Source organism: Phocoena phocoena, chromosome 1 (assembly GCF_963924675.1).
Source record: "Phocoena phocoena chromosome 1, mPhoPho1.1, whole genome shotgun sequence".
Taxonomy (NCBI): domain Eukaryota; kingdom Metazoa; phylum Chordata; class Mammalia; order Artiodactyla; family Phocoenidae; genus Phocoena; species Phocoena phocoena.
Genome location: NC_089219.1, coordinates 116,382,431 through 116,398,928, shown reverse-complemented (window position 1 = coordinate 116,398,928; position 16,498 = coordinate 116,382,431). Strand labels below are relative to the sequence as shown.

The 16,498-nt window shown below is 45.7% G+C and overlaps 1 protein-coding gene across 1 annotated transcript in view; it reads right to left on the bottom strand.

Moving 5' to 3' along the window:
- LOC136121093 (sodium/potassium-transporting ATPase subunit alpha-4-like) overlaps positions 1 to 16,498 on the bottom strand; it is a 29,145-nt gene that overhangs the window by 937 nt on the left and 11,710 nt on the right. The window contains 11 exon segments of the mRNA XM_065874898.1: positions 2,021 to 2,124; positions 2,218 to 2,346; positions 5,130 to 5,275; positions 6,539 to 6,662; positions 6,819 to 6,973; positions 8,731 to 8,818; positions 8,820 to 8,903; positions 9,224 to 9,398; positions 9,774 to 9,910; positions 13,430 to 13,602; positions 13,747 to 13,936. Coding sequence (XP_065730970.1) covers positions 2,021 to 2,124; positions 2,218 to 2,346; positions 5,130 to 5,275; positions 6,539 to 6,662; positions 6,819 to 6,973; positions 8,731 to 8,818; positions 8,820 to 8,903; positions 9,224 to 9,398; positions 9,774 to 9,910; positions 13,430 to 13,602; positions 13,747 to 13,936 — 1,505 coding nt within the window.

Here is a 16,498-nt window from a genome sequence, read left to right as displayed (position 1 = left end):
ACTGTGAGGGCTTCCTTGGTGGCGCAGTGGTTAAGAATCCACCTGCCAATGCAGGGGACACGGGTTCGAGCCCTGGTCCGGGAGGGTCCCACATGCCGCGGAGCAGCTAAGCCCGTGCGCCACAACTACTGAGCCTGCGCTCTAGAGCCCGCGTGCCACAACTACTGAAGCCCGCGTGCCTAGAGCCTGTGCTCCGCAACAAGAGAAGCCACCGCAGTGAGAAGCCCGTGCTCGCCGCAACTAGAGAAAGCCCGCGCGCAGCAACGAAGACCCAACACAGCCGAAAATAAATAAATAAAATAAATACATTTATATATAAAAAAAAGAAATATACCGTGAGCCACATATGATAGTTAATATTTTCTAGTAGCTACATGAAAATAAGTAAAAAGAAACAAGTGCAATTAATTTTAATGTTTTATTTAACCCCAAATATCCACAATATTATTGCTTCAACATGTAATCAATATAAACATAATTAATGAGTTATTTTACATTCTTCTTTTTATCCCGAGTCCTCGAAATCCAGTGAGCATTTTACACTGACAGTGTATCTCAAGTCAGACACTAAATTTTCAGTGGTTAAAGGAAAATGTAGTCTAACCAAAACAATAAAGTTGTATTTAATTGAAAAATATTTGACATTGGTTTAGTTTTTAACATTCAGTTAACTAAAATGATAAATTCAGTTTCTCCGTCTCACTAGCCATATTTCAAGAGCTCAGTAGTTGCATAAGGATGGTGGCTACCATATTGGACAGGGCAGGCCTAGGCCATGGTTCATTACACACACACACAGACACCCCTCAACCAATATAAACGGTTACAGACATACAGTCATGCGTTCATTCAACAACAATTATCATGTCTACTCTGTGTATGTGCTAGGTCCTGGGGAAATAGAAATGATGACATGACGGTCTTTGATCTCAAGAAGCTCAAGCAATCAGGGAAAAGAGGTTAGATAAACACACAAAATAAATAATCACAGTATTAGGTGATGAGTTTTATGGTCAAGGTATGTACAAGAGTGTTTGGGAGCACAGTTAATGCTCAGCCATGTTTACTCTCATACGTTGACATTAATAGCAGCAAAAACTGAGCTACTATTAACAAAGTGCCCGCCGGGACCCAAATGCCAGGCTTCATGTATTATATGCATTTCTACCTGTAATTATCAGACCAATCTGCCGGGTGTGTGTTATCGAGACTTTGCAGTTGAAGCTAAGGCTCAGAGAGGTTACCAGCTTGTCCAGGGTCATAGAATAATACACAGTACAGCCAAAATTCAAACCTGGAATTGTCAGTATCTAAGGGCAGTGCCAATGTCTTTTATTAAACATTAATTGAGCAGCTACAGAATACAAAGCATTGTGTAAAACACTCCAAGGGACAGAAAGGTGAGCAAAGTGTTGTAAACACATAGAAAATCAGTTGGAAGACTACACACTCAATTATTAATAGAGGTTACCAATGCAGGGTGGGGGAGGGGTGGGAATGAAATGGGAGTTTTGCTTTTTTCTTTATAAAAATGTTAAATGGAAAAGTTTCACAAGCATATACTAATGTAAAAAACAAAGAAACAAAAACTTGGGACTTGAACCAAACAAGGTACCAGACAGTAAGAATTTCAGTATACCCACCCACCTATATGCACATTAAAACGGATTTGCAGAAGTACAGCAGAGTTAGCCATGCATAGATGAGGCTGTTTCATGATTACACCAGCTCCAAGCAATGTGTAGCCTGGGACAGCTATACCACACATTATCATAGAAGAGGTACCACTCTGTTAAGCACGGGCAAATCTGCTAAGTTTGCATGTCTAGTGGGTTGCGATCACTTGGTACAGTCCCGAATTCCTTCCCAGATAGGATGCGCTGTGGGAGCACAGGCAGTTCTCTCTACATCACTGAGTGGAGCCTGCTCCCCTCTTGACTTCCCCGCTCAAACACGCCTCCTCCCATGTGCTCTCCCTGTGCCCAGAGACGCCCCGCCTTGCACCCCTCCCCTTACTCACTTGAGTGGGTACATTCGCAGGGCCACGTCCATGCCTGGAGTGTAGGACAGAAAAGCAGCCAGGAACGTCTCCTCCAGGATCCCAAATATTAGGATCTTGTTTCTGAGAGGAAATGTTTAAGGGTGTGTTGGAGGTCGGGAGGGAGAGTTAGGGGTGCAGTTCGGGGGAGTGTTGGGGCCGGTGGGCGGTGCTCATGTCATGCCCTGTGGGAAGACAGAGTTTCTGCGGGTCTTGCAGATGATGAGGTCAGCCCACTGCACGACCACGATGCTGGCAAAGAAGGCCGTTTGGCATGTGAACTCCAACACCTTGCGCTGTTCATAGGTCTGGGGGAGGGTGGGCAGAGGGGAGCCGTCAGTGTCAGGAGGGATTCAAATATGCCTCAAAGGCCTCTTCCTTCTCCTGCCTCCCCGGACCCCAAGGCTGAGATAGGTCCCCTATTTAGATTCCTGCAGCCCTTCACGTGTATCTCTGTCTTAGCACTTTCCATGTTGTAATTGTGAGTTGTTTATATGTTTGCCTTCCCTGTCTGAGAGCCCCTCAAGGGCAAGCACCTTGTCTTACTTATCTCTGTGTCTCCTCTCCCCATGCTTCGTTCAGTGAGTGGCAGGTACTATGGCTCAATAAATATTTACTAAGAAGAAGGGTGGTGTAAGAGAAGAAGGTGGACTTCAAGAGGAAAACAGGGTCAGAGGAAAAAGGTAAGGAAGATGGGGCCAGAGGGGAATCTGCATGCAGAGGGGAACGGGATACCCGAAGAGTGGTACCGGATGGGGAGGCATTCACTCATCCATTTGTTCATTCTTTCATTCACGTTTTACACAGAAGGAACTTAGAGTCCAGTGGGGAAGATAAATGTTATGTCAGCACAGTAGGTAGGTTACAAGAGGGAGATCACAAAGGGCTATGGAAACACAGGAGAGGAGCATCTAAATTCGACTGGAGAAAAAGCCCATTTAAAAAGAAATAAAACAGCATGTTTATAAATAACTTGTAGGTCGAATAAAGAATTTGAAAATATGTAGGACTAAATAATAATGAGATACTACGGATAGAACCTCATGGGATGTGGTCAATGTTGTACTTGGAGGGAGATATAGAGCCCTAAACAATTAGAAAACAAAGGCTGGAAATCGATGAGCCAAGCATTGAAGTCAGAATGAGACCTGTCAGCACATTTCTGTGCATCAGATCATACCACCACTATCCCCTGCAGCCAGCCACCAAAACTGAGCCACTCCCATCATCACTTGAAAATTTTAGCTCCTGACTCACCATCACTCTAACTGCTGTGTCCTCGGATTTGGAGATTTAAATATACATGTTGATGATCCTTCCCGTACCGTGGTTTCACAGTCTTAATCTTCTCCTCCAACTGTATCCTCTACTCCCCACCCGGCTGCTTACTTCCATGGTTAAACTCCAGACATTGTCTTTTCCAATAGTCACAATTTTTCCGTGATTTTAATTTCAAGCACCTCTTTTCTCTCTGATCACTGTCTTTATCTTTCCACCTCACCTACTCAAGTATCCCAATTCCAACACTTCTTGGACTTGGACTTAAAATCTATGGACCCAGTATGTTATATATTTGGCTATTATCTTTCTCCCCTCCCACGCTGTGCCCCTAACTAGAATATAAGCTCCATGAGAGCAATAACTTGGCCATTTTTCTTCACTACTATATTCCAGGGACAAAATAGTACCTGGTGCATAGAAGATGCTCAACAAATACTTGCTGAATGAATGAATGAAAGAATGGTGATCAATGGAATTACTGCTAGAGGTATTTAGAAGATAAGGAGCTATCTAGCAGTATGTAGGGTACTCCCTGGGTGGGCAGCTCTATACTCGATTATCTGAAGATTACAGCAATGGAAGAGGCAGAGACCTTGCCTTTATGGCATTTATTCCGCAGGGCAATTGTTCTCAACCCGTTTTGCAATATCTCAAGACGTCACTGATGTAATTTGACGTTAATTCAAGTTAATTATCTTTAACTTATTGTAAATAAACATGTGTCAAGCTTCATCTTGGTAGCAGGGAGATGGTATCAAGATATAAAGCTAACAAGGGGCTTGATCTGAGGACTGAGGAGATGTTGACAAGGTTCATAGCAATGAGGACTCTGGACACCTTTGGACCCTGAAGCAGTGTTGGTAGCTGGGAACATTGACATCTGTTGGTCTCATGAGGCTCAGATAGTGGAAGCCTACTGTGTATGAGGGGCAATGTTCCAACAGCCCCGATTTTAACATACCTTTGAGAGACCTGCAGTTAACTTGGTTTGGGGACATCATGGTGAAGTGGGAAGGTGCCGGCCAGGAATCAGTCCAGATTTCTAATCCAACTGTTATAGGGATTCACTGTGGGACTTTAAGCAAGTCACTAAATCTTTGCAGTAGACCATAATATCCTCTGTAGACTGTGTGAAATCTGTGGTCCTATGATTCTAGCAAAAATTGGTGTCACACCTCTCACTGTCTTAGAAATTGGGAAGGGAGTGTTCACAGATGCAAACAGGCATACGCACTAAAATTCTTAAGCAAATATTGTTGGTTGGAGGGCTTCGGTTTGGACCTTATTCATCTTGGGTGTTAGGAATGACTGATACAGAGACGCATCCTCTAAGTTTAAAAAGTTTAGAAGAACAAGGAAGAGATATACAAAGAAAATACATTTTCAGATTTAAAATCGTACTCTTTGACTACCCTTGGAAAAGGAGCATAACAGGAAGAAGTGGAAGCACTCATTTCTGGGACAATGATGATTAGAACCTGGAAAACCAGAAATCAGCCCCCAAAAGTTGATGGACAAAGTAGACTTCCAGGTCCAAGGAAGCCAAAAAGACCCAGGAAGATAAGGACAGACAACAGACAGTAGGAATTAATGGAAATGAAGTCATCGTAAACAAAGAGAAGAATATTTGCTGATGCGATTGGAGATTGAGGACAAATGTTAGAAAGCTCCTGTAGGACTGGAGATGAGGATCATCTCTGTCTGCCTGGTGCCTCCATTCTCCTACTTTGCAAAAACTTGCTACACTCGCTCTTCCTCATGACTTCTTCACTCTTACCGGTCACAACCTACTACCCTACCTTTTACTCACCCACTGTTGTCCATAGCTGTCCTCCAGGTCATTGAGGTATCGATTTTCCCAGCTGATGTGGATGCCCAGCAGATCAGTAGGTTTAAAACCATTCTCAGCCAAGATCACAAAGTAGGTGAAGAATCCTGCCAGAGCCTGGATCATCCCTGTGAGTGATAGAGTCCCAGGTCAGGGGAACCTGATTCAGAGAAGGATTTCAGAAGGCAGATCACGGAAGGGGTGCTGCACGGGGCTTGCTTCTAGCAGGGTTGATGTGTGTCTGAGCTGTATTGCTGAAGATTCATGCCATTAATGATCTGATCCCACCATCTCTGTAGGACTTGTCTCCAAACTCTGACATTTCTTTCTAAGCTGTAATCTAGCGTCATCTTTTTATCATATAAGCTTAAAACCGGAAAGGACCTTAGAGGGGATATGTTCCCTCTCCCCGCTGAGTGAGTGCTGGACTCCGCCCTGTCCCTTCTCTCTGACACCAGGACACTCATCAAGTCCTCTCATCCCCTCGCATCTCTCCCATCTGCCCCTTGCCTCTCCCTTGGTCAAAACCTCCACCCCCTCATGCCTGGACCACGGCTATGGCTGATGTTAATGTTTGCCTACTGACCACAGATCTGTGCACTGTGTAGGTACCGGTGGACATTGATTCTTACAACAATTCTGAACCATCATTTACATTTCATAAGTGGGAAAACTGAAGCACGAAAAAGACTCAGTCATTGTCTAGGGTCATACAGGTCGCAAAATTGGGATTCAAACGTAGGTATGGCTCCTAAATCTGTGCTTTTTTTCTATGTGTTTCCATCTCTAGATATTAGAATTGTCTCCTCTGTCCCCATCTCTTTCCTGTACCCCTATCGTATCTAGCAACTCAAGAACAAAGACCTCTAATGGCTCTCAAATGTCTTTCAAGGCTGGCCCCGCTATAAATGCTACCTGTGTCCACAGCCTCATTTTCCACTACTTCTTTATCAGGAATAAGCGCTCCACCAAACTGGTTTATTCACTTTTCAACAATCAGGTGTCCTCTGGTCCCCCACACCGGCTCATCCATTTACTAGTCTAAGCCCTATCTTCCAGCACCAAGTTTAAGTCCTGTTTCCTCCATAAGGCCTCTCCAGCTGTCCTCAAGATTGGTGAGTCCTCTCACTTTGTACTCCTGCAGTATGTCCTATCTATACTCATTTGGCACTTGGAGAACAACTTGCCATCATTTTATGTACTTTTGCTCCTTTTTGACTAGACTCTTAAGTCAAGGGCAGATCAGAGATCAATGTTTTTTTGTGTCCCAGGGCCCAGCACCGTTTGTTGTTAAGAAAACATCTCCCTGACTTCCAAGCCAAGATTGGTCCTGTGGCCACGCCGTTGCAGCCGCTCCCCACTCCCTTTACCCCTCATTCCTCTGGCCGCACCAATCTGTCCGTAGGCCACGCCAGTGAGACAGTCATTCACCAGGTCATCAGTCTTTGGATTCCGTGGAGCCCTCTTCATGGTGTCACTTTCAGCCGACTCCTAAGCCAAGGAGATAGCAGGGACCTGGAGGATGGAGGGTGGAAGTGACAGGGAACACACAGTTCAGAAGGAAACTCAGAAGTAACTCGAGCTCTGCCCCTCTCCCTGGACACAGATTTTTCCTACTCCTCAGTCTGTTTCACGGGAGTTCCACGAGCTGGATCCCAGCTTAGTCCTCACCATGTCAGTGCCCAGGTCAACGCAGAGGATGGTTATGGTGCCCAGAGGCAGGGGGATACCGAGGATGATGAACAGCAGGAAGGGGGTGATCTCGGGGATGTTGCTGGTCAGGGTGTAGGCGATGGATTTCTTCAGGTTGTCAAAGATCAGGCGGCCTGGGAAGGATGGTCAACCTTCTGTGAGAAGCACAGAGAGTTCACACCTCCCACAAATCAGCACCTGGACAGAGAGACCACTACAAAGCAGTGTCACAATCCACGAAAGGGTCCGAAGGTCTTAGGCCTTGGCAGCCCCAGTTTTGTTTCTAAATTGTGTGACTAGTAATTAGAGCCATGATTTATTAACGTGCCATATCTGTATACTGTTTGTTCTTGGGTTCAACATGGCTACTATCATCTGATCTCTGAAAATTAAGCAGGGTGGGGCCTGTTAATACTTAGAGCTGTGTGAGAATGCCAGTATAAAAGCCATTAGAAGATTAAGGCTGATTCAGTAACATGGATGGACCTAGAGGTTATCATACTAAGTGAAGTAAGTCAGACAGAGAAAGACAAATGTCATATGATATTGCTTATATGTGGAATCTAAAATATGACACAAATAAACTTATTTACAAAACAGAAACAGACTCACAGACATAGAAAACAAATTTAGGGTTACCAAAGGGGAAAAGGGGGAGGCAGGGAAGAGATAAATTAGGAGTTTGGGATTAGCAGATACAAACTACTGTATGAAAATAGATAAACAACAAGGTCCTACTGTATAGCAAAGAAAACTATATTCAATACCTTGTAATATACTATAATGTGAAAAGAATATGAAAAAGAATATATATGTATATATATGTGCATACATATATACATGTGTATCTATCTATCTGTATCTGAATCACTTGGCTGTACACCAGAAACCAACACAACATTGTAAATCAACTATACTTCAATTTAAATAAAAGTCTGAAGTGGAAAGAGCCTGGGCTTGGGCTCCAATTCCATTTTCTGCCATAACTAGCTTGTGATCTTGGGCACCCCTCACCTTCATTCCTCCTGCCTTGCAAGATGGCTTGAGTCCTTCCCCGACAACCTTTTCTAATACTGTCATCCCTCCCTCCACTCCCTGCTTTACTTATTTTTTTCCATTGCACTTGTCTTCTTTTATTATACTGTTCAGTTTACTTTATTGTCTGTCTGTCTCCACTGGAAATTAAATTACACAAGGGCAGGGATATGTACTTTGATTCCCAATTATAGTATCCCCAGCATCAAGAATAGTGCCTGGTACATAGTCGATACTCAGAAAGTTTATTGAATTGAGTGGATATAAAATACTGAGGATCATACAAGGTCTATGGATTGTCATAGATTTTAATAACATAGCTCCCGGAAGAAATCGGAAATGAGGGAGCCTGGGAAGCAGAATTCTGGGGTTCTCCTGTACGCCAGTGGGTATCGTCTCTGGGAAAGAGGGGGCTTAATTTAGCTCATGTAGTCAATTCATAGATCAGGCTCTAGCTGATCTTGATATGTCAACATCATTCAGACAACAGGTTGCTAGAAAGTCCTCCTGAGGTTGTGGAGTACAGAGTGGTCTCACGGTATAGCTACACCCTGAAACTTACTGTAGACCCACTTGAATCCCCATGAGAGAAGAAAAACAATGCTATGCTGTATTAGAGCCCCACTCTCCCTAGAAAATCTGGACTTCCCTCCAATCTCATAAGGGCTCCGGAGGGTGACCTGCTAAGTACCAGCTGAATCTAATTTGCAAAATTTTGACTTACAGTGATTTCTCCCAGTCTGTACAGGAGGTTGGAGGATGGGCAAAGGAAATGAGAATAATGTATACCGACTCTCACCTGAGTCCGAGCAGGTGAAAGTCGGTACCTACCAACCTGGGCACCCTGCTTCCTCACCCTCCTCCATTCCTGTGACGATGGAGGCAAAGTTGTCGTCCAGCAGGATCACGTCAGCTGCCTGCTTAGACACATCAGAGCCAGCCAGCGATGCCCATGGCAATGCCGACGTCCGCCTTCTTCAACGCGGGGGAGTCATTCACCCCGTCCCCTGTCACTGCCACAATGGCTCCCTGGGTGGAGCACAGAGGGAGTGAAATAATTATTGTGTCAGATTCAGGACCCATCCCAAAGGTCAGTTTGATTCCATCATCCCTTGTTTCTTGATGTAATCATGCTTGGTTTAGGCCTCTTGGCCCTTCCTTCTCCTGCACCTCGTGAGATAGCAAAACTCACAGGGAGCCCCCAGATGGATGCCTGTCTCAGGGGTTCACGATGGGATGCTCTCTGGAGCCTCCTCTAGCCCAGCCCACAAATTCCTATGCTTGGTTTGGGGCTGGGCTGTGCCACGCGATTCCCTCCAGATTCTCCAACCCTCCTTGGTCTCCCTTACCAGCCTCTGACATCCCTCTACAATGATGAGCTTCTGCTGGGGGGAGGTCCGAGCAAACACGATCTCAGTGTGGTTTTGGAGGATCTCATCAAGCTGCTCTGAGTTCATATTTTTTAGTTCTGAGCCGTGCACCACAATGGCTTTGACATCCCCGAGGGAGAGGAATTTCAAAAGGCTAGTTCAGAGTGTTGAGAATTCACCAGGTGTCCTGGTGCCCTCTAAGCCATCTTTGCTATAACCTCCTCGTTTCTCCTTTCAACCCCATCTCCTCACTTGTCCCCAGCCACGCACTGTCCCCAGATTGGCACACTGCATTCCTTCCCTCCTCTCCCACCTCCTCCTCCCTCTTCTCTACCTCCTTCTCTGTCCCACCTTCATCGGAAAACCCACTGACATAGTTGCTTGGTCGTTTTCCTATTACGTTTTACTTTGCAGTAAGTAAACTCTATACATCCTACCTATAGAAAGAACCTCCGAAAATGTTAGTGGGTGGGACAGGCTAAAGATGGAGGGGAAAAATGGCAGATCTGAGTTCTTTCAGGGATCTCACCTGGCATTGACCTGGCTGACAGGGACCTTGAGCCGGACAGCAATGTCCTCTGCTGTCTCGGTGCCTTCTGAGATGATGCCCACACCCTTGGCAATGGCCTTGGCTGTAATGGGATGATCCCCTGTTACCATAATCACCTGGGTTGGAAGGGGAAGGAAAAGGAGCAGAATCATTTTCAGAGAGGTCCTGGCTCCTTCAACTCTCTCTCTAAGAACTAACAGATCACTGCTATCATTCCACAGGGGTTTAAGTAGCTCATTCCCAAGAACTTGTGCTGTCAATCAAAACTCTCGCTACGGTTGGTGGCTTCAACCCATGGGAGTGGGTCAGGGCCATCAGACCATAAAACACAGGACAATCTGAGCTCTAGTTTTCCCAGGAATAAATCAGGGATTTGGGTGTATTTAACTCTATTCAGAATTGCATTTAATTGCCTCAGAGGGTAGTCTGCCTCTTTAAGTTCAAAGACAGAAACACCTACCCGCAGAACAGTGGTAATAAAGGAACGTCTGGAATAATCCATCTGCCTAGCAAAATTTCATCCAGGCCCTCATTCATTTCGATCCTCAGCCTACCTCTCTTCTTCCCACTGCCTCCTCGTGCCCCTGGATCCCACCCCTTTTCTGGATACCTGGGGCCAGCCCTAGTCCTGTCCCCTTCCTCCCCGAAGATCAGGTACTTGTGCTCTGTGCTCTTCTAGCCTTCTGTTCTTTGAGTCCTCCTCGCATCTCTGTGTGATGGCTTGTCTGTCTCTCTCCCCTGCTGGAGAGAGTGGGGCCGTGCCTATGATTCCCTGTTAAGTTTCCAGCCCTAGCATAATTCCTAGCGCATAGTAATCCATCAACAAGCAATTACAGAATGAAGGAAGGATCGCTTCCTGGGAAACACTGCCCATGGTTCCCAAGTGCCCTCCCAGCACATAATTCTCAGGCTCTGGTGGGAGGGAGAAGGGAACTGTCTGACTATGACTCCTGGAAAGGTCAGTCTGTTTACATCCAGAGCGTGGAAATAAGCCTTGAAGGAGTTTTCCCATGAGCCCTCCTCATTCCACACTGGCACAGCGGGCTTGCTGGAAGGAGTGCTAACTAATCTGGGATTACCAGAGACTCAGGAAAGGTGTGCTGTGAGCAGTTACCCACACCACTGGTCTCAAGTGCCCTGGCTTGGTTGTGGGGCACTGGGGCCTCACCAAGTTCAGCCTGGGGGGCACGAGGTAACTGGTGAGGATCTGAGAGGGAACTGCACAGAAGATTAGAAGATTCCAGAGGTGGTTCAGATTGAGCCCTCAGTGATGCCCTTCCAGGCTTACAGTGCCCTGAACGTTTCCTACTGGTTCATCAATAATGACCTGTAGGACATGTGTGGTAGCTAGCCCAGCTTGACCCCTCAGATGGGCCGATCTGCGGTAGTTTCTGGAAGTATCACCTCCATGCCAGGCCGGAGAAGTAAAAACGAAGTCAGTCACCCCAAGAGTGAGTTCCTAGGACACAATTTCACAGAACATTGAGATGCATACATACAATAGAAGCGCAGTTCTACAAAGAATGGCTCCCTTTGAAGTAAAGAGCATCCAGTGGTTTCTGGAATCTGTCAAGTACTAAAGGAATTTCATTTCCAACTTCTCGGTGCTGACTGTACCTCTGGTGTTCCCACGCAGCCTTGCCAGCTGCCCTCTTGTGCCCTTGGCCTCTCTTCCCCCAGATCAGACCCATCTGAGAGAAACGGTCCAGCGGTGGTGACCATTCTGTAGGCCCTCACGGCTCAGCTGCAGTTCTTAGAGGGGGCTGCGTTCATAGCAGGGGCCAAGTGTCTTCGTACTACTAAAGGCCTCAGGTGGTGGCAAATAGGATGGTATCATTTTATTTTAGTTTTTTTGTTCTTTTTTTTTTTTTTTTTTTGGCCATGCCAGGCAGCATGTGGGCTGTTAGTTCCCCAAACAGGGATCAAACCTGCACCCCCTGCACTGGAAGGGCAGTCTTAACCCCTGGACTGCCAGGGAAGTCCCTTATTTTAGTTTTTTAAAATTAAGTTTATTCCAAAGGTCTGAACACGTGGCTCTGAATAATACCAGTCCCACAGTCAATTGCAAAAACTTTGCTGCCATGCAGCCGTTAACCAGCCTCTTTCAGCAGCCTCATCATATCCATTAGCTTGGCATCAACACCATTTTGGAGTTGACCTTGGAAGGGCCTCCCGTATGGGACAACCCCCTGTATAACCATTACATTTTGTCTTCCTTGAAGGATGGCCTCATGTGTACGTCTTACATTTTCTTAGAGGGAAAAAGGGTGTGATTCAAAATTCCTCACCAAGTCTGCCAAATTTCTGTCAGCTTCAGGTCCAGAAGAAGTAAGAAATTAAAATGTAAACTTGTGCCCAGAACAAGGGCTGGCCCAGAAAGCACCAGGCCTCCTGCTTCAGGTGTCAGCTCCAGGCCGGCCGGAATCCTATTCAGACTGTTACCTATCACAGCTCGCTCTGCCTCAGGCCGTGACCGTGTCCTGCTCTGGCAGGCCACCTGGCTCAAATCACCTCTTTGTCTCCTGGTTGGGCCTCCCCGCCGCCCGCCCCCGCCACCCCACAGTAGGCACAACAGTCACAGGTCAAGATGAAGCCATCTCTAGCAGAGAGCATCCAGTTCTCCTTAAATACTTCTAGCCTCGCTCCCTCCAACCTGCCCTCCCAGATATTCCCAGAATATCAAGTATGAGCAGGGAAGGTGACAATACCTAATCTATGAAGATGTATAGGAGTCTTAGAATTTGAAATGTGGGATACAGAGCATCTCAGGCTTAGAGGAATTTTACTGCTGCTATCCCGTGAAGTCCAAAGCCCACCCTGATTAAAGAGGAATTCCCATCTCCGGGTTTGTTCTGCAGCTGTGTTTTACGCTTGGACCACTTCGTTTTGGTTTTTAGCTTTTACTCCTGGACGTACACCTGTTAGGGCAGCTGCTCACCCTGAGTCAGATCCGTTGAGGGCCCCCAGCTCTCAGTCTCTCATTCTCACTAGTGCCTGCTCCAGGCCCCCAGCCCTCTTGGCCTCACCCTTTTTACAACCCATCCAGCAGTACATTTATATGACACCTTCTACCACTTTGTTACTCCTCGTGTGGCCTGCAGACCAGCAGCAATGGCATCAGCTGGGAGCATGTTACAAACGCAGAATCTTGGGGTGTCCTGGTCTTACTGAATTAGGATTTGCATTCCAACAAAACCCCCAGGCGATTCACATGCACGTTTGAGAAGCGCCGTCTGCGCTTTGTCTGCATGCACATCAGCATCTCTAGGAAAGTTTTTTAAAATACAGATGCCTGGGTCCCACCCTGAGCGTTGCTAATTGAATGGATCTGGAGTATGGCCAAGGCATCAGATTTTTAAAGCTCCCCTGGTGATCCCATTTTATTTTTTAACTTTATTGAAGTATAGTTGATCTACGATGTTGTGTTCGTCCCCTGGTGATTCTAACCTTCAATGCAAGGCGGGATTCTAACTACAGAGGACACTTATTAGTAAGTTCTCTCTTAAGACTGCAACTCATACGCTCAGGAGGCAGAAATCAGTTCAGTTAAACCAAGAACCTACTCTGTCCGAGGTTTTCTACTGTTGATCCAGTTTACGACAAGTGAGGGGCATCTGGGATGCTCCAGTGTTTACCTTAATCCCGGCACTCCGACACTTGCCCACGGCATCAGGCACTGCGGCTTGGGGAGGGTCAATCATGGAGATGAGCCCCACAATACAAAGGTTATCCATGGGAAAATTGATTTCATCGGTGTTAAACTTGAATCCCTTGGAGTAAGTGTTCGGCAGACTCAAGAAGCAGAACCCTAGAGAGAGACAGAAGAAAGGACCAGTAGTCATTCCACTGTCTATGTCTCTATCCTGCTCGCCCCAACCTCTAGATTTTTCACCCCACAACTAATGACTGTTTTGATGCCACTCTTCAAAGGCTTCTCCCACAGGTCCCTCACCTAGCACGCGTTCCCCCAGACCGCCCAGTTCCAAGTAGGCATTCTGGAAGGCTTCCTTCATTTCATCATCCATTGGGTACTCCTGCCCTTTCAGAAGGTAAGTAGAGCAAAACTCTAAGATCCTCTCAGGCGTCCCCTTCATGATCGGTGCGTGGGTCTGGGAGCCGTCCTCCCAAAGGTGGATGGACATCTAGGGAGAGGAGAGGAACAGGAGGAGAGAGCGAGGTTTGGGGCAAAAAAGCAAGGGTAAGGTTTCTGAGGGTAAAGCCGACAGGCAAGCTGTTCATACCTCCATTTCCTTTGTCCCCTAAACCAGCGCAGCCCCCCTCCCTCCAGCCAAATCCCACCTTTGGTTGAGCCCACCCCTCTCCCTTGCAGGAACCCCCAGCCTGGTATTACTTGCACAGGAATCTGTTATCTTCTCAGCCAGACTGGACGTGAAGGGCAGCCCAGGCACTCTCCCCTCCCTGCTTCCTCTCTGCCTGGGTGGCTAGAAGCAGAAGTCATGGGGCCACAGAGACAGCAGAGTAGACAGGAAAGAAAACTTAGAGTCAAACACCTGTGCTCTAGGGCCAGGAGGGATGCTTTCTTAGCTTTGTGACCTCAGGGCAGTCCACTTAACCTCTCCAAACCTTAGCTCCTTTGATAAAATGTAAAAGGTTCTGCATTGCCCACCTCATTGGGTTTTTATAAAAGAAAGATAATATTTGTAAAGAATATATTGAAAAACACTGACAGTTCTTTACCATGGTTGTTTGAGCCTGAAGGACGGGATTAGGACGAATAGTAATAACAACACTTATTGAGCACTTACTATGTGCCAGCCACTGTTCCAAGTGCTTTACATGAGTTGTCACTTAATCCTCGCAGCTACTACCCTGTAGTAGTACTATCAATTTCTTTATTTTATAGATGACAAAACTAAGGTTAAGCTGTGTCCAGAATCACACAGCTAGAAAGTAGAGGCTGTCAAGGAAAGAACCCAAATTGACTCACTTTAGAACATGCTCTCTTAGCCAACCTATGCTCTGAGTTCCTTGTTAACTCTGTCATCACACACTTAGTGGTGAAGTCTACTTAAAATTTATGAGTGTTGCTTCGTTTTTATTAATACTGTCTTTTATTTTTTCCCAAAAGAATAAAGTTACCTATTCACTTTGAGTTACCAAACTCTTTAAGCATTCTGACTTGTTTAGTTTGACACTGAATCGTGCTTGCTTCTTATGTTTTTATGTTCATTTTGGGGACTGATGAATAAACTGTTTTCCAAGTGTTGCCAGTAGAATTTGTATAATCACATCTTTCATAATTTTGTTTATATGTTGAATGTACTGTTATGAATTTTTTTTTTACCCAATAAACAGAACACGTCTCAAAACCAAAAAGAAGAAAAAAAAGAATATATCGAAAACTGTGAAGCACAGTGCAAAAACTGGTTAGCCATTCTAGCCCCATGTCTCCTGGAAACATGGCACGGCCCCTGAGAGGGGCTCGACGGTACGAGTTGGGGGTCCCTGTGCCTCAGCTGGGGAGGGGAGAGCGTAGTCAGGAAGGAACCTGAGGAGACAACTTGAGGACAGAGAAATAAGATCAGTTTCATTTTTCATTTTCCTGTGATCTCTGATCTGGGAAAAGGAACTGTCTCTGGGTTTCCTCTTATGCTCGACAGGAAATTCCTGCTACGTAGCCTGTTGGGTAACAAAATCAGCACACTGAGTGGAATTGAGCTGTGGTACCGAGGGGACCAGACTGTACCGGCCCAAGGAGAAGCTGGGTGGGAAACCTGGGTGTAAAATGTGGTTAAAACGGCTTCTTTGGAAACTTTCCCAAAACTGTTATATTCAAAATATACTTAAGCAGTTAAGAGGGGAAACCTAAACTCATGTAAGGAGAAAGCTGTAAAAAAAAAATTTTCTGAGCGCTTAAAACCTATTTGTTGACAATTTATCGGAGATTATCAGAGACGGCAGCAAGACCTGCTTAAGCTAGTAATTTGAGTACAGAAGCATCACATCTTGATAGAAAATTACAGGTGAAAAAGATGGGAGAAATCTTGAAATATCAGAACAGAGAAACTTCTTCCTTTCATTTTGATCTCAGAGACGGAAAGAGACCAGGCCTTGCAAACGACCGCCAGGCTAAGATGTCCCTTGCAGGCCAGAGCCTCTGACTGTCCCAAGAACAAGCTGATTAAGGCAGGTTGTTCTTGGGTACGGAGCAAAAGGAGCCAGAGGGGTTTCCTTGGACCCCCCAAGCAAGCCCCGCCAGAGCTGGGTAGCTTGCAGGCTGGCCGAGCACACTTGGTGCAGAGAAGGATTTTGCTGTTTGAATTTGATATTCGGTAGCTCAGAAAAGGCACTAATGTTGTCATTTGGGGGAAAGGTTGCTATTTTGTTGCATGTCCCATCAATGTCATGGGTATGTTTTACTTTTATTTTGAATCTTGTGGAAGGAGAGGTACCTAATTCTTTCCAGTCGAAGGCTTTAATTGGGCCCTGCCAAGCACAAAATTCCTGTCTGGTTAGTGAGGTCACTAAACGTCAGGAAAAAGTGGAAATAAGTTTGCAGTTTGGGCGTAGGGGACCTATCTTATTACACTGATGAAAAGTCAGATGAGACAAAAAACTATGAATCTGTTTCTTTAAATTTTACTCATTCAGCATTCAGGGTGAAAATATAGGTAATTTGGTTTAAAAAGATCTATATAGCTTTTGTTATGGCTTTTTTTTTTTTTTTTTTTTTTTCCGGTATG